The sequence below is a fragment of the Panthera tigris genome, chromosome D4 (genome assembly GCF_018350195.1).
Source record: "Panthera tigris isolate Pti1 chromosome D4, P.tigris_Pti1_mat1.1, whole genome shotgun sequence".
NCBI lineage: Eukaryota > Metazoa > Chordata > Mammalia > Carnivora > Felidae > Panthera > Panthera tigris.
This window is the reverse complement of record NC_056672.1, coordinates 87,573,574-87,591,825: the sequence shown is the minus strand read 5'-3', so window position 1 is coordinate 87,591,825 and position 18,252 is coordinate 87,573,574. Positions and strand designations below refer to the sequence as shown.

The window sequence follows — 18,252 nt, the reverse complement described above, 5'->3', positions numbered from 1 at the left end:
CCCTGGAAAGGCCAGAGAGGAGAGAACGAGGCGGCGGGATCTAGGGACCTGGCGAGAGCTCTCCCTGGGAGAGCAGAAGGGGCGCGGGCGCAGCTGTAGGGGCGGGCTGTGGCCCGGAGGGGGGCAGGGCGGAAGGGAGGGCCCTGGGGTGGTGCCCCGTCCCCTCGCCCTCAGGGCTGGGACCGGCCAGTGGGGAGAAGCGCCCGCTCCCACCACCAGGCCTACACAGGTACTCGCCCACCTTCGGGCTGCCAGCCATTCAACTCCTCTACCCTTTCTGACCTCACCCTAGGAACTAACCTAATGGGACACAAGACGCTTTTGGAGACAGATTTAAAACTATGAAAGTACACGGAGACTTGAGTAAGAGCTACGGAGGAGAGTCACGCTCTCAGACGGCAAGACATTCTGCGAAGCCACAGCAGCAAAAAGTGTGGAAGGGGTACAGCGTCCGACAAATAAGCCAACAGAACCGAGAGCTTGGAAACGGATTCCTGCGTGTATGGAGGCTTGGCCTACGACAGACGAGGGGCAGCCAACCGGCTGGAGAAGGATGGACCATTTAATAACTGGCATGGGGAAAATCCGCCCAACCCTGTGTGTGCGTGTGCGTGCGTGTGTGTGTGTGTGCAGCCGTGTCCCCACTTCACGTTTACATAAAGAAGGACTCCAGATGGATTTCACTGCCAAACATAACTTACATCCTTTGTGACTCTGGAGTAGGAAAAGGATTCTTCCAAGAAGCCCCGCCCAAGATTAGACAGCTTTGACTCCGTTAATATGAAAGACTTCCGTTCAACAACGAATACCACAGGTAGGTTTAACAGACTGGGGGAAGAAATTTGCCATGTCTGGGACAGACAAAGGATCGATGTCCAAATTATGCAAGAAACGCATGTAAAGCGACAAGAAAATGACAGAAAACCCAAAGAAAATGTGCAAAGCATAGAGACGGTCACAAGGAGGGGAACCCAGATGGTTAACAGGGCCCCGGAAGGAGATTTCACGTCACTAGTGGTCAGACAAATGCAAAATAGAATGAAGCTCCAGTTTATACCCAAAAATAAGATGCCAGTGGTGTCTGGGGAAACAGGGACCCTTTGCACCCCTGGCAGGAGTAGAAGCTGGTACGGGCCATCTGGTGGTGGGCGCTTAACGAAATCAAGGAAGACTTTACCCCCTGCCCAGCACACCTCCTTCTGGGAGCGCACCTCAGAGGCTGCACGGAGCCATAAGGGGACAGGCCAGGGAGGGGGTGGGAGGTCATGACAACACGGTTGGGGGGACCGGGGTGGGGGGGAGGCCGAGGGAGGGGTCCCTCACCAAAGCGATGGGTGAGTAAAACGTGGGGATGCACACTACGGGGTAGCCAAAAAATGAATGAACCGGACGGACACACGGCAGTGTGACTAGGCCTTGAAACAGCTACTACTGCGTGACAAACGGTACGAACGGCAATCTAGAGCTGGCATGGTTTACGAAAGTCACAAACATGCAGGAACAGTACACACACCCACGCCCAACAACACACATCACGTGCACCGGGGCAGCCGGGAAGGAACGAGAGAGGGGTCGGGGGTCGGGACGAAGGGGAAATGAAGAACAGGGGCCTGGCACAGACCGATAAGGAGGGTGTGTCACAAACTGACGCACGCTCCCTTTCCGGCCGATTTCCCCCCGTCCTTTCCCCTTCCGACGCCTACCTACTCCAAGGTCAAAAAGGAAGTCAAGGCCAGACGAGTCTGCCACTCCAGCGTGGCGACGACACCTACCCAGAGCGCAGAACCGCCCGCTGCCAAGACGGCTCGCTCACACACCCCGGCCCCCTCGACCTGCAATCCTGCTCGAAGCGCCAGAGGCCGGGGCGGTGATGACACGGGAGGGATAAGAGGCTCGAGAGAGAGCCCCAGTAACTTGGCTCGAACACGGGTTCTACCCTGCCAACCTTCACCCCTCTCGGCCCCCAGTAACCTCTGCTGAAGATGGGGCATCGCCCACCTCCAGGAGGTGGAAGGTGAGCGGACAGAACCCGCATCGAGCGCTGGACTGGGCAGGGAGCAGGCACTGGAAAGCGAGCGGCTGTCTGTCCTCCCCTTCCACGCGAAGTGCCGTGAACTACACACGTGCTGCGCGCAGCAGGTGCGCCTCTTCTGACCACGGTTAAAACTCACCGTCATCTCATGTAAGCGGACCAGCGACAGGGACGGACTCATCGCTAAACTAACAGAAACTGAAATACCCCTGAGCACCTGTCTGCTCAGGTATTTCGTATGCACCTCGCATTTGCATAGTGCCCTGATCTGCAAAGTCCTCTGGCGCACAGGATTTGGGGGGAAGGGGGGGGGGGAATCACACAACACACCTAAGGTTCTAAGACACTCGGAGGAAGGCAGGGCAATGACCCCGTCCCAGTTTTGTGGCCCAGGGAGTGAAGCGAGACACAGAGGTGGGAGCGGTCCGTGTTTACACCTGGAATTGGGTCTCTGAGTCCCAGTCCTGGTTTTTCTAATAAAGGAAGAATCAACACTTCACTGAAAAACCTTTTTATAGCCTGAATTGGTTAAGATTCTTGTTTTCTTATGAATGGCCACCTGACTGATTACCCCAAACACAACCATGCACGGTCCTTCACAAGTAGACGAGTGGCTCTTTCCATCAATCCAAATCTTAAAACAAACCGGAGCCTGCACTGCCCCGGCCCGAGCTCGCTACCCCAGCTGAGCATGTCTGCCAGAAGACAGGCCCCCGGGGACTGAAGAGGTCTCGATTTCTGCCCAATGCTCCACAGAAAGAGGTATTCGGTATTTGGGATGCCTAATTATCTTATGAATTTAAATGACGCCACGTTACAATGCCATATGCACATACCGTCCTTTACTTAGTTTACAGATCTTATGTAACAAATGCTCATACTGTTCTCTAACTGAAAAGTAGTATTTTATTCTGTTTTTGGGGGGAAAGGAGACAGAATTAAACGCTGGTCCCACACACACGTGCAGCTGCTCCCTTCAAGAACCGAGTACAGGCAGATAAAGCCTTCGGGTTTCAGAAGAGAGGCCAAGAGCCGGGCAGGTGGGCTTTGAAGTTTTTCCTCCAGTGACAAGTCTCTGGAAGCCAACACCTCTGCCCGGTAGACGGGCAATATCGAGCACCGGGCAGTAATGCTACGCTCTCAGCCAGGCTGTGGCTCCCTGCCACTCTCCTCCTCCTCCTCATGAACAAACAGCCCCTGAATCATCAAAATACTTGGATCTGCTGTTTCAACAAAGCAAAGAGGGAGGGGGGCGCCTGGGTGGCTCAGTCAGTTCAGTGCCCCACTTCGGCTCAGAACGTCAGATCACGGTTTGTGGGTTTGAGCCCCACGTCGGGCTCTGTGCTGACAGCTCAGAACCTGGAGCCTGCTTCAGATTCTGTGTCTCCCTCTGTCCCTTCCCGTCCCCTGCTCATGCTTTGTCTCTCTCAAAAATAAATGAAAATGTTAAAAACAAACCTTAAACATAAAGAAATAAACAAAGCAAAGGGAAGAAAACACCACGGCATGCCAAGCCCCTCCACACACTGCAAAGTCTCCCTGTTTCAGGGAAGATGCCCTTTGAGGAGGGCAGGGTTGCTAGAGCCAATGCCCCCCAGGCACAGAAGCCAGCAAAAGGTGAAATTACACACATCTCAACATACTCTAAGCTGGATGGCTCAAGGAAGTAACAATTTACCGTCGTTTTCGAAGGATGTGAATCCAGATGGTCCCAGAAAGGAAAAAGAAAAAGGCCATAGAGATGTATAATTTAGGGAGAGGGATCTCTCCCGCCGAGAGGTAGCTGTCAGGGTTCTTCTCTGTGATCTCAATCTGCAACGAACGTGAGATTAATTTTTTCTTTTTCAAGAACAGATCACCCCACAGCCAGCAGTCTGTCGCCTTAGCTGCTTCACTCGGGCCGAAGAAAGTACCGGCAGATAGCCACACTCCTAACGCACGGCGTAAAGTGTAAAAACACCCCAAACTGCTTTGTATTTTCTAGCTTAGGAATCCTCTGCAGAGGTGAGATTCCGGCCATTTTTTTCTCCGACTCCGTTTTAAGGGTTGTTAAAACCCACTCTTACAAAGAAACAAATGCCTCACGTTTTACGCGGCTGACAAAACCCACGTGGAACACCTTCTGCGCAGTACTCACATCAAGGCTGAAGGAGAGCTCGTCGCTAGACCGCAGTTCGCTCCCGGAGCATTTGTGAAAATAAAGACTGTAGAGGCCTTCTTGGTCATCGGTGCTGATGTTAAAGAAAAACTGTAAGTGGAGAGGACAGAAATTTCAGAATATGCCCAGATCCCGGGCGACGTGTTTCAATCTTAGGAAGAGATCAGGGATGCTAAGGGCGGAAACAAACACAGACAGACGAATTACCTAACCGAATTCCCCCAGGGCAGAGACCAAACAGGTGTTTTCTTCCTCTGCGATTCGGTCTCTGTCCAGGCGACAGGAAAGGGGACGGAAGTGGCTGGTGAGTACCCGCGTGCCCACTACCTGGGGTCTACGGTCCGCTCCCCACCACCCTGGTTTTGTCACAGACTCCCCAGCTGTGGGAGGTGTGGCTGGGGGCCGCAGGGATGACCTACGATGCAGGTACCTACTTTTCAGTCGACGTGTCGCCTTGCTCTTTTAGGTTAAAAACAAAAACAAACAAACAAAAAACTCCCGAAGAAGGAAGAAGGCCCGCCTGCTACTTGAAAAGGCAGGGGACCAACACTCCCTCGTTAAAATGTGTACCTGTGATTTCAGACAACGGGGACACAGGCCGTATTTTCTACATTTGCACACTTTCCTGTTTCTTGCATGTTTCAGGTGTTCAAACGGAGTTTAACGTAAATCCAAAGACATTTTGTAGATAAGATTAGAAAATACGACTCCTTGGTCAAAAGCACTTTGCTACAAGCCTAAGATACATTCTTGAGGGCTACACAGATACACGATAAACCATAAGGAGAAGCGAGGAACTGACGGGGCTATAACATCTCTCCTAACAGTTGGGAAGGGATGTGAAGGCCACACGGGGTTTCTGGGGTGCTGGCACTGTTCTATTTCTGGCCCCCGCTGATGGTTACAAAGGTCCACTTAGACAGGATAGGGAAAAAAAACAGGTATCTGACAAGAAGACGGAAATAAGAGACCGAAGGTATTCAAGCTGGAATCATTCCTTTGTTAAATCATCTCCCAAGCTCAGCTGTCAACGTCAGAGTGTATGTCTTAGTCCACGCAGGGTAGCCAGAAAACTCTTAACGTCTTGGTAACTTTTAGTTCCAAAAGTAAGATGCCCATGAAGATTCTAAGAAATAGAAATTTCTAAAAAAGTCAGCAGAAATATCATGGCCGATCACAGGAGGCACCTGACCCGCAAACAAAATCAAGCACGAATGTACATTCTAGAGTAGGAATAAGGCCTAACGGTCCCCTTCCTGCTTTAGGCAGATAAACTATCATTCCTGCTCCGTGGATGGGGTAGAAAGGCTCACAGTGACTGCCTTGTCCAAAATTAGCGAACAGCAAGGCAAGGGGTCATCTACCGACTTCTTACGAGGAGAAGGGAAGCCAGAGAGAAGGCAGACTGGCCATCCACTGCCTGTCGCATTGATCCCGAGAACCCTGCAAACTGGCTATCTCAACGTTCTTAACCATCACACGAGCTGCTTCCCCACGACACCCACCCTGACACAGAGCGTCAGTAAGTGACAAATGTGTAAATCCCACCACGTTTTCTTTCCTTGGTGATTTTAAAAGAAACGGCTTAAAGAAATTTCAAAAAGCTTACTGTATTAGCAAGCATTTTAAAATGAGAGAAGGAAAAGAGGAAAGTACCTTTTATATTTTCTTAAGGAGGCAGTGAACAAAGTGGTTAAACACATGGGCCTTGGAGTCAGACAAACTTGGGTTTGAATCCTCCCCTTGGACAAGTTACTTAACCTCTCTGAGCCTCAGTCTCCTCATCTGTAAAAGGGGAATGATAACAGTGCCTACCTCACAGAGGTGCTCGAAGGATGAACTGGGGTAACGACAACGTGTAAGTGCTCAGCGCCACGCCTGGGACCCAGGTACTTGGCTCCATGATTACTAACGGACACAGCCTATTATGGGCCGGGCCCGAGGTTAGGGACTTTACCTACATCAGTAATAAAACAGATTTAAAAGAACCTCTCCCTTAGGGCTACCTTCTAACGGGAGCAACAGAACATCAGCATAATAAATAAGCAGAGTACACACAGCAGGTTGGCAAAAGGTGAAGTGCTAAGGGGAAGCCTGCAGGGACAGGGGAAGGAAGGGAGCCGTGTTTAAAACAGGGCGAACGGAGGAAGCTTTGGTGAGATGATGATGTTCGAGCAAAGGCTTGAAAGAGGAAGAAATTAATCATGTGGATTCTGAGGGACAAGCATTCCCACTAGGGGGCACAGCCACAGCAGAGGCTCGGGCCTGATCGGTTCTGGGAGGGAGCAGCAAGGTGGCTTCCGCGGCTGGAGCAGAAAACAGGAGCCGAGGTCACAGACAAGACGGCAGCCAGACCACGTGGCCTTGCAGACCGGGAAGGGCTCGAGGCTTTTGCTCTGAGGCAGATGGGAAGCCGCCAAGGGTTCTGAGCAGACGAGCGTCCACGGGCTCTCAATTAGCTACTAAAACCTGGGGGTACTAAATTTAAAGAACATATAAAATTGTTTAGAGAGGCAAAATGATCTATGCTGAAAGAAATCAGGACAGTGGATGCAGGGATGGGGGGCGCTGAGGTGATAAAAATACCGGAAATCTCCACAGAGAGTGGGTTACATGGGTGCGTGCCTTTGCCAGAACTGATCAAATTGCGTGTGTAAGCCCTGTGCGTTTCACTCGAAGCAAATTAGAGCTCAATTAATGAAAACTGCTTAGAAAAGAGACAGCGATTCTTACAAATTCATGATAAAAGATTATTTGCATAGTGTTTCACAAAGCACTTTTATATCTTTAAAAATGATACTTACAAGAACTCTATGAGATAGGTTCCATCATGTTTCACTTTCAGATGATTGGAGAGCAAGATTCAGGAGTTAACTGAGTTGTCTGAGGTCACCACCTAGTAAGTAAGTGGGCGCTGGACCCCTCCCAAGGCTGTAAGGCTGCCACACGTGCTCTCGTGCACCGAACAGCGGGACCGGCTGGGCCGGTCACTCAAGGCCTAGGGGCCCCGGTGAATTCATCTCTCAAGTCCTACCAGCATCGTCCATGATCACCACAGGTCTTCCTAGGTACAGAATTCTGTGCTTCTAGAACACTCTGAATAGGGGGCAGCACGGGATTAAAGAGGCAGAGGTGTGGGGACAGCCGGGCAGATGTGGGCTGGAATCTGGACCCTGTCACTCACGCTGGACATTCACAAAGTGGCTCATTCTCAGAGACATGATCTGGCAAGCGGTGGGTAACCGTATCCACCTTGCAGGTTTGCCAGGGAAAGAGCTACCGCGTTCGAGTGACCGATGTGTAGCATGCCTAAACTATCATTCCTAAACTCAAACTTCCTTCACAAATTCACCCATTTACGCTGTAGGGATAAATCCTACGGAGATGACTCCAAGAGAATACATACCTGGAAAGAAACTGCCCCATCGCTATTGTGAACAGAAAAGGATTTTTCTCCCGTGGCCTAAAAAACAAAAAACAAAACACAATCGCCTGTTTTAGGAGGACACTGGCAAAAAACGTATGCTCATAAAAATGGAAATGGAAAAACGAAACCAAAAACACATCCTTTTAAAAAAAATCCGGAGTTGGCTGACCTTCAAAAGCTCTCTGAAAATAAAATTCACCATCCTTTCAAGATGTCTGAGATCCCCTTTCCCAGAGAATGGGAATTCCTCCTCACCTACTTCCTATTCTCTGCGGTCTCTTCTGCCTCCCCGATAACCCCCTATTCCCTGCCCCGCCCTCCCGATCTCGCCCCCACCCCCACCCCCGAGCACATCTCTGCTCTTACGGCTTCAGCAAGACTACGGATGCCTGCCCAGGTCACACCCCGACACACCACCTGGACGCCATTCCCGATTTCAAACCACCGGCCTACTGCCATCGGCGCAACCGACAAGTTCTCAGCACCGGAAAGGAAGGGACTCCGGATACAGCCGACAACATGGCCGAACTCAAAACGGTCACGCGGAGTCAAAGACGACAACCGGGGCGCGGGCTGCATAAGGCACTTCTACAAAGCTCTGCGTTACTGATCTGCAGAGGCGGACCGGCGGTTGCCGGGCGTGGGAGGAGGAACCTGCAGGACCGTGAATGGGTGCACGGTCTCGATCGTGGTGGCGGGTTCACAGGTGGACGCTTAGGGCGAAACTTTTCAAAGTGTGCGCTTAACCGTATGACGGTCACCCTTCGACGCATCGGTTCCGACGAAGCGCTGCCGTCCGGGTGCCCCCTCGCGGAAAATTCAAGATACCCCAAACCCAAACGCTGCCGGTTTTTCCTTCCGCGATTTCTACCATCTCTTCGTCTACTACAAACAGTAGAAGAGAAACACCTCCCTCCCCTGCCTCGCCCCCAGCCCTTGCTTCCCATTCCAAGGCTCTGCTCTGGCTGCAGACCCTCGCGCCGCTGTCAGGGCACCGTGTGTTATCACGGCGGGCGCTCTTCCGGGTCCTCCTGATTCCACTCCCCCCCACTCCCAGGCTCCTCTGCACATTACTTGCAGGGCAACGTCCGCCCCAAACACCGTCCGTATCAGTCTCTCCTGACCAAGAACTCCTGAGGACTTCCTATTTTGGGTGCATCAATAAACAGCCTCTATTGTCTGGACCTACATTAACTAAGATCCCCCTCTCCGCTCAAGGCACACCTTCTATTTCCCACAGGCCGGCGCCCGGCACCCGTCATGCTTATTCTTCCAGTGTAGTAACAGCTCTCCCGACGGAGAGCAACGCCCCGTGGGGTAGGCACGCGCACCTGTGTGTACCTGCTTACGTGTACGTCTATACGTTCATACCCACATTCGTATCCCCGCATACGGTCACTTACATATACAGCCACACACATGTACACACGGCTACAAATACACGCAGAAAAGCTGAGCAGTGGGTGGTCAGTTCTTACCTTGGAATCTACCGTACTTCTTTTAGACTTTCCACCGTCTAGAAGCAGAAACATTTAAAAGATGTTACTGCATGATTCAGCTCTTAGATATATCACAGTATCACGTTACAAGGCTCTAGCTTGTCTAGTATCAAATAAATCGAACAAACAAGGTGAGGCCGTATGCTATCTTGTAGAATGCCAACTCCTCAGATTCTAAAACGATTCTTCAATTGCAGAAGCAGCAAATTGGAGCTTATAAATGGTCTCTTTTTAATTTTTTTTTAAGGTTTATTTAGTGTTGAGAGACAGACAGAGCACGAGTAGGGGAGGGGCAGAGAGAGAGGGAGACACAGGATCCAAAGCAGGCTCCAGGCTCCGAGCTGTCAGCACAGAGCCCGACGCGGGGCTCAAACTCACGAACCACGAGATCATGACCTGAGCGGAAGTCGGACGCTTAACCGACTGAGCCGCCCAGGCGCCCCATAAATGCTCTCTAACAAAGGATAACATTCAGTCCCAACAGGGAAACTCATCTCTGAATAATCTAATGTATGTTATTGCCAGAGATGCCACACGGAGTGACCTTCCTCATTTTCTAAGTAATCACATTTAAAAACAGATCATTGTTTCAAAATATGTACACACGGGGCGCCTGGGTGGCTCAGTTGGTTAACATCCGACTCTTGATTTTGGCTCAGGTCACGATCTCATGGTTCCTGAGTTCCAGCCCCACATCGGGCTCTGTGCTGACAGCGTGGAGCCTGCTTGGGATCTTCTCTCTCTCCCTCTCTCTCTCTCTCTGCCCCTCCCGTTTCTGCATGCACACACACACTCTCTCCCTCTCAAAATAAACAACAACAAAATATGTATATATATATATATGTGTGTGTGTGTGTGTGTGTGTATGACATCTATTTACACATACGGAAAAATTCATAGCAAGTAACAGCAGCATAATTGATGCTTTTTCCCGACAGCAGGGAGTGTTAAGATTGCTAATGGCTTCTTTCACGGAACAGAGAGGGCATCTGGGCCTTATTTTTATTTAAGATATCTTCATGGGGAAGACAGGATCTCAACCTCGCTATAGGGAGAGAGTTTCAAAATAACAGTAGGAAAAGGATACTTTCCGTGCAGCGAATGTGTACGTGAGCGTGAGAAACCAGCACGAGGAGGAAATGTACACAGACACTAAACTGCACCATCACGCAAAGGCAACGTTTCTGTATGTGTTTTAATTGGGATTAGAGTTTTGACACACTGAGGAAAAAAAGTGTCAATAATAAAGAGTAAGTTCTCTTTAAGAACTAAACTATCAGATAAACCTGACAATTAATAAAAGAGGCAATAAATATAAACTGGTTACTCAACATATGGAGAAAAAGTGCAACCTCGGTAGTTAAGAGTAAATACCCAAACAGGAGTCCTTTTTGCCTTTTACTTTGGGTCCAAAACAAACAAACACACACCAAAATCCCAGTCCTGCCTAGGACAAGGTGATGTGGGCACTATTCTTATATATTTTCCAAAAGGAGTATCAATTCATACAACTCATTTGGAAAGGAGCTGAAAACAGTACCAATATTCTCTCAGTACTCCTATCCTTTGAACCGAATATTCCAGTTCAGGGAACCCATCCTAAAGAAAGTTCTAGAAATGACCAAAGTTCTAAAATAAAGAACCTCCAGTGCGGCAATATTTATAATAGCATGACAATGGAAACACGTCTCCTTAAGGGGAAAGCTTGAGCAAGTTACAGTATCCATATAATGGGATGGCTGGTAAGAATGAACTATCTTAAAGTTGAGTGAACAGGGATGCTTAGGAAATTACAAACATGACTATGACTTTTAAACATCAGGGGCGCCTGGGTGGCTCAGTCGGTTAAGCCTCCGACTTTGGCTCAGGTCACAATCTCACGGTTCGTGGGTTCGAGTCCTGCATTGGGCTCTGTGCTGACAGCTCAGAGCCTGGAGTCTGCTTCAGATTCTGTGTCTCCCTCTCTCTCTGGCCCTCCCCTGCTTGCACTCTGTCTCTCTCAAAAATGAATAAACATTAAAAGAATTTTTACAAGAAATAAAAATCAAATGTTCTAGACCCACCCAGGAAACAGCTCAGAAGAAAACAGAAATACGGGGGCACCTGAATGGCTCAGTCGGTTAAGCCTCTAACTTCAGCTCAGGTCACGATCTCACGGTTCCTGAGTTCGAACCCCGCAGTGGGCTCTGGGCTGGTGCATAGCCTGCTTGGGTTTTTCTCTCTCTCTGCCCCTTCCTCACTTGTGTAAGGGCTCTCTCTCACTCTCTCAAAAATAAACTTAAAAAAAAAAAAAAGAAAAAGAAAACAGAAATACTAAAATTCTAACACAACAAGATCAGAGAAATTACTGTTCTGTTTCTCCTTTCCCCCAGTTTCCACCTTTTTCTTTGATGGTTATTTATTTTTGGACAAGCTCCAAAATAAAATAATGCTATGACTGTGTGTGGTTTTTACCTGGGGACAAAGAAGAATCTACGAAGCAGGGTGGTAAAGAAAATGCTCTTCTCCACCTTATAGTTTACCTTGTTTCTGCTGAGTCTGGTTGCCCGCCGGAACAGGGTCAACACCAGGCTCCTGGCTCTGGCCGAGGACTTTCTCATCCTTGCTGAAGATGATCTTTGGTAGCTGGGGCCCAGCGTCTGATGGAGATCTTACTCTCACCCTAAATTCAAATAAGAGAAAAGTAAACAAGTTCAAAGGAATGCTAGGGCCCTTTGAGCGCCCCGTGTTACACACTGTCCCGGGGTCTAAACCCATCATCTCAGGTAGTCCTTACGAGGTCCCTGATGTGGATTCTACTGTCTGCTTTGTACACCTGCTGAAATGGGGGCTCGGGGAGGTTAATAACCCGCCCAAGAGTGGTGAGGCCGGAAGCAGCCGGGCGAGGACCTGACATTCTCACTCCGAAGCTTACATTCCTAGCGACCACACGGCTCTGATGAACGTATTTTCCCCCTTAGTGTCTACAATGTGTTCAACGAATTGGCGCACAAGGGAAGTGGAGCGAGGGGTAAAACACCAAGTAAGATGTTAAAGGGAACTCTGGGAGGGCATGTGAAGGGCAGTGGGCACTATGCGCGGCCTGCCGAACGTGCATTCCCTCCCTTCTCCCCGCTCAGCAGACCCCGTCCTGCCAAGGAGCCAACGGTTGCCTGAAGCCTTCCCTCCTCTTCTCTAAGTCCCGTTTCTCCGCCCTACTTCCTGTCTCTATTGCTGTGACCACGTGTATTGCCGTTGGGTCTCCGTCATTAATCTGCACGCTTCTCGGGGGCGGCGCCTCTGTCCCCCCCATCATGTTCTTGACGTCCCGCCTTCGGCCCAGTATCCGGTAGACGCTCCGCGAACGTCAGCGTAGCTACGCAACTCCCCCTGAGTCTCCTCTAGGATGGGACTGAAGGAACACTGCAATTACTTACTCGCTTCTGGAGATGTCTAGGATTAGAAGGGTGACGGAGATGGACTTTTTTTTTAAAATACAGTAATTCACATCTTCATCCTGAGAAAGGAAGCCCCGGGGGTACATCATCTCATTCACTCACGTCAGAACAAGAACAGAAAGTTTTCAGGACCAAGGCAAGCAAGTGACCCGTGCTCCGCCCCAGACCACACAGCTGCGGGTGCTCAGAGATGCCAGGGAGTCAAAGCAGCCCCCACCGCCAGGAGCACAGCACTGACAAAAGCAGGAGGCTCCCGCCCAGCGTCTTGGGCTCAAAGTGATGAGGGGAACCGGGTCATGCAAGGGATGCTCACCAGGTAGGAAGAAAACCCGTCGTTCTTTGTACGGTCCAGGCTGAATCCAATCTAAGAGGGGGCGGAAAGGGCAGAGGTAAGTGTCCACGCAGAGCTTTGGCATCCACACCTTGCTTACTCAAGGAGCAGAAAAGGCGCTTCTTTGGCCTAGCCTTCTCTTGGTCTTCTGAGCATTCATTTTGTAAGAAGCAACCCCAGTTACGAAAAATTATTCAAGAATTACAACTTAAGTGTTAAAAAATAAAACTATCTGATGCCCGCCCCCAAGTTTAATTTTCTCTACATTGGGATACTTCATATTTGGGGGGGGGGGGGGGGGGGGGTTGAAGCTCTCATCTACACAACAGAAACGGGTAAAGCCCTTGACCTCCTGGAAGGCACTTACGGTTGTGTCCTTGTCCGTGGTTCCTTCAGGTTCATTCACTGAAAGGCTACTGACATTAACCACCATGTACCCGTCCTTGAAGAATCCAAAGGTGTTCAGATGAACCTTATGCCTCACATCGTCCTAGAAAGATTTGCCGTGGTGGAATGAGTCAAAGGGAGAAGTTAACTTGATTTATTTAACCGATTTATTGCTTGAAAAACTACAGTGTCTAGCTAGCAAGCTCACGTTTCCATGTATTTGGCAATATGTACAATACATATACCTTCCTGCTCCAAAAGCTGAAGCAGACTCATCAGAAATTCATAAGATATCAACAGTTTTGCAGAAAGAGGCATACAATAGATTCCATTCATCCCCGTGCATTTGTAAGGGCCCCAGGGGCAGACTTGGTGGTCAAGCGGAATGTGACTGCCCGGGAAGGAGGAACAATGTTTTAGTCATCCTCACAAGCTTCCCGCTGCCACAAGGCCTGGCATCAGGAGGCACTCAAAACGTGATGGGGGAGGGGAGGGGGGAGGGGAAAAGTGGCCAAAGGTGCTCCGAGAATACACTCACTTATATAAATCTTCCTATGAGAGTTTTATGCACCTACCCGGCTCCTCCCACTGCGGGACGATGAAGGACACCTGACATTATTTTTCTGACCTACGATACAATTTTTTAACATCTGCATCTAAAATGGTGTCACACACGATGGGGTTTCAGGAAACAAAGCCTTATGCAGCAGGAATCCGGACACTGGCCGGGTGGAGGGCGATGTCTCGGACACAGGACAGCCCTGAGATCTGCTGAAACTGCGACACGTGGGCAGGTGCTACCACGGCCGCCTGAAGCCATCTCAAAGTTGGGATTCCAATCTCAACCAAGTCAATACATTTTAAGGCCAAAAGAACAAAAGCTCTAGGGAACACTTCTAAAACGGAGGCTCCATGAAGACAGTGCATATTGGTAAGTCAGGAGTTTTATGTTGAGAATCACGTGCCTAAATCTGAGCACCTTCAGAAGCTAACAGTTATTAATTAGGAAGCTTCTAGATGCAAGGCACTAGGCCGAGCACTTTTCTAAATCCTACATTTGGTTCTTCCTCCAATCTGCACAGTCCTTTTTGTTACTGTTTGCTTCTGGCTCATGTTTTTTAATTCTACCCTTTGTCTCTTCCAGTTTTACACATAAACTACGTTACAATCCACTGAGATGCTCTGGGGGCTCTAATTCTGCTTCCGGTGTTCTCTGTGGGCTTTCACAGCTGGCTCTTTCTTCGCGTGAGTGCTAATTTTCTCTCTAGGCTTGGGTCTCCCGGACATCAGAGGGAGTCTAAAATCGCAAACCCCAAAGGCCTCGGAGGAGAGGCTGTGGATCAGTCTACAGCATTCAAATCATAAACTGGGGGCGCCTGGGTGGCTGGCTCGGTTGAACGTCGGACTTCGGCCCGGGTCACGATCTTGCCATTCGTGAGTTCGGGCCCCGCGTCGGGCTCTGTGCGGACGGCTCGGAGCCTGGAGCCCGCTTTGGATTCTGTGTCTCCCTCTCTCTCTGCCCCTCCCCTGCTTGCACTCTCTCAAAGATAAATAAACCTTAACATTTTTTTCAAAAAATCATAAACTGTAACCCCCTACACGATAGCTAAAACACTTACTTTACTGCCATTAGGAGGGTTATGTTTCCTAGCCCACTCATCAATTCAAGGACTATAGCTCTGAGGGTCCTATAATATTAGGGGCTAAGGAGAGGGACACAGCTCCAGCCACACCCTGACCACCCCACCCCCTCTGCCTCCTTGCACCCAAGGCTTTGGCTCCAGAGGTTGCAGCTTCCCCACCCCCACTGTCTTTTTTTTTTTTTTGGCCTCTAGGAGTTTCCCTAATTTTCCTAGGAGCCAGCCGTGCATTTAGAGAACGTCGCTGGACTCCCACTCCCGGGTGGGACAGAGTAGCCTGCGGCACACGGGAACTCCCAGGGAGGACAAGAGAAGCAGAGAAGATATTAGAAGTCATCCGCTGGAAGGCTCGACCACAAAACCCAAAATGCCAAAGCTCACATCCTTTTTCAGGATTCTAAGAGAATGATGTGAGTGCCTCTTTTCTCAATGCTCCCGAAGGCACAAGACTAGCACAGTCCTAGATGCACGGGAGAGAAATCAGTTCAACTCCATGTGACGGACGCCTCAGGACACTGCGGTTTCAGGCTCTGGCAGGATCCCCAGGGACAGAATGAATAAACAAATTCCTGCCCCGAGCGGAGCCTCACAACAGAACACTAAGCTAAACGAGGCCGCCGTAGGTACGATCCATTCAAACACAGGGCAATTGTCTACGGGAATAGAGTCAGGTGAGAGGGATCCTTGGCAGGAAGAGACTTCAGCGGCTACAGGAGGGGGTCGGAAGGAGCTTCCGGAAGCGCTTGGTGACACTCTTGTGGTTGCACAAGTGTGTTTATTTACGTTGTGGAAATTCACCAAGTTATGAGCCAATAATGACTATTTTTTAGCATGTGTATTCTACACGAAGGTTTAAGTCCTACAAGTATGCTTGTTCTGATTTATCCAGCATTTAGATGCTACGTGGCAAAATGGAAGCCTGGTTAAAAAAAAAAAAAAATGCTTAACTCATCCAGTCCACCAAAGATATTTTCTGCGTGATTGGGGGAAAATGTTTCAATAGCAAGCTTAGAACAGTTGTTTTTCTATTTAAACATTACATTCCTTTATTGTTTTTTCTCACTTTTATATTAGCATTTCACTTGATAAAACACTGCCACAAAATACATGTTTTTGAATCATTTTATTTTTGCTTTTTATTTAGAGAGACAGCGTGCGTGTGCACGCGCGAGTGGAAGAGGGCCAGAGGGAGGGAGGGAGAGAGAGCATCCCAAGCGGGCTCCACGCTATCAGCGCAGAGCCTAACACGGGGCTCGATTCCATGAACTGCGAGATCGTGACCTGAGCCGAAATCAAGAGCCGGACGCTTAACCGACTGAACCAGCCAGGTGCCCCTCCATTATTGTTTAAATTATGGTAAAAATACACAAATCATCATATTTAACATACACTATGGCTACTTATAATGCAGAAACCACATTTTGAGAAATACTCCTCTAAAATCTCCAAGTTTCCTTTCAAACATTCGTTACAGCATCATAACTCCACATTTTCCACACCTTTCGAGAAACGGGTTACGGGCCGAGGGCTTTCCCAGGGCATCCCATCCTCACCCAGCCCAGTGTAATTCAGGGCGGCAGCTCCACGGTAGAGACGCAGACACAGGTTCAGGGGTGAAATCGTGGCCCAAGACAACAGAGACTATCAGTGGTAAAGCTGGGATTGCAACACAGATCTGACGCGAAAGCCATTTTCACCCTACTGCCTCCCAATATGCAAAGGTAATCACGACATGATATTAAATGCAAACTGGACAACCTAGAAGAAATGGACAAATTCCTAAAAACACACAACTTCCCAAGGCTGACTCCTAAAGAAAGAGAAAATCTGAACAAACTAATAATGAGTAAGGAGACCAATCAAACAGGAAAAAGAGTTAAGGCAAAATTAATAGCAACCCCTCTCAACTTCTTCCAAACAAACCGAAGAGGCAGGAGCATGTCCAAAGCCATTTTACAAGGCCAGCTTTATCCTGAAACCAAAGCCATATAAGGACACTACAAGACAAGAACAGTAGAGGCCAATATCCCTGATGAACGCAGACGAGAAACTCCGTAACACGAGACCGCCAAACTGAACTCAACAGCACACGGAAGGATCATCCGCCATGATCAAGCGGGACTCACCCCTAGGATTGCAAGGATGGCTGAATATAATGCAAATCAATAAATGTGATACATCACAATAACAAAATGAAGGGAGAAAAAAATCCTATGATCACCTCAATAAATGCAGAAAAAGTAGTCAACAAAAATACAACATCATTTCATGATAAAGACCCTCAACAAATCAGGTGCAGGAGGAACGCACCTCAGTATAAAAAAGGCCGTATAAATGACAAGCCCAGAGCTAACATCATCCTTAACAGTGAAAAGCAGAAGATTTGTCCTCTAAGCTCGGGAACAAAATAAGGTTCCCCACTGTTACCATGCTTATTCAACACAGTACTGGCAGTCCTGGCCAGAGCGATCAGGCATGAAAAACAAATAACAGGCATCGAACTACAAAGGAAGATGTAAAACTGTCACTATTTACAGATGGCATGCTATTTTATATAGAAAACAATAAGCTTCCACTGTTAGAACTAATACGTGAATTCCTTGAAGCTGCAAAATACAAAAATCAATAGCACTGAGGTTGGTCAAGCGTCTGACTCTTGGTTTCGGCTCAGGTCACGATCTCACGGTTCGTGCATTTGAGCCCCGCATCGGGCTCTGTGCTGGCATCTCGGAGCCTACTTGGGATGCTCGGTGTCTCTCTCTCTCTCTCTCTCTCTCTCTCTCTCTCTCTGCCCCTCCCACACTCATACTGTCTCTGTCTCTCTCAAAATAAATAAACTTAAAAAAAAAATCAGTGGCATCTCCATACACTAGCAACAAAGCATCTGAGAGAGAGAGAGAAAAAAGATTTTACAAGCATCAAAAGCAATAAAATACTTAGGCATAGGTTTAACAAAGGAAGTGAGCGATCTATATATACCCTGAAAACCATAAAAACAATGATGAGAGAAACTGAAGACAGAAATCAATGGAAAAATAATCTGTGTTCATGGATCGGAAGACTTACGATTGTAAAAATGTCAATGCTATCCAAAGCAACTTACGCATTCAACGTCAACCCTACTAAAATGCCAACGGCATTTTCCATAGAAGTAGACCAAACAACCCCAAACTCCTATGGGACCACAGAAGACCCCAAATAACCAAAGCAAAGTTGAGTAGAACAAAGCTGGAGGCATCACACTGCCTGGTTTCAAAGTCTATTGCGAAGCCACCGTGATCCAAACGGTGTGACAATGGCACGAAAACAGAGGCCGACGGAACAGGACCCAAGGGGCCCAG

At 48.8% G+C, this 18,252-nt stretch overlaps 1 protein-coding gene across 3 annotated transcripts in view; it reads right to left on the bottom strand.

The window, feature by feature from the left end:
* Positions 1 to 18,252, bottom strand: part of GPR107 (G protein-coupled receptor 107) — a 63,935-nt gene that overhangs the window by 28,380 nt on the left and 17,303 nt on the right. For all 3 annotated transcript variants that reach the window (XM_042965189.1, XM_042965187.1, XM_042965188.1), the window contains exons 2-9: positions 13,252 to 13,374; positions 12,867 to 12,917; positions 12,533 to 12,612; positions 11,639 to 11,778; positions 9,096 to 9,133; positions 7,597 to 7,653; positions 4,170 to 4,280; positions 3,711 to 3,844 (exon numbers count right to left, since the gene is read on the bottom strand). In XM_042965189.1, the coding sequence (XP_042821123.1) occupies positions 3,711 to 3,844; positions 4,170 to 4,280; positions 7,597 to 7,653; positions 9,096 to 9,133; positions 11,639 to 11,778; positions 12,533 to 12,612; positions 12,867 to 12,917; positions 13,252 to 13,317 (677 nt within the window). In that variant the 5' untranslated portion in view covers positions 13,318 to 13,374. The remainder of the gene's footprint in view (positions 1 to 3,710; positions 3,845 to 4,169; positions 4,281 to 7,596; positions 7,654 to 9,095; positions 9,134 to 11,638; positions 11,779 to 12,532; positions 12,613 to 12,866; positions 12,918 to 13,251; positions 13,375 to 18,252) is intronic.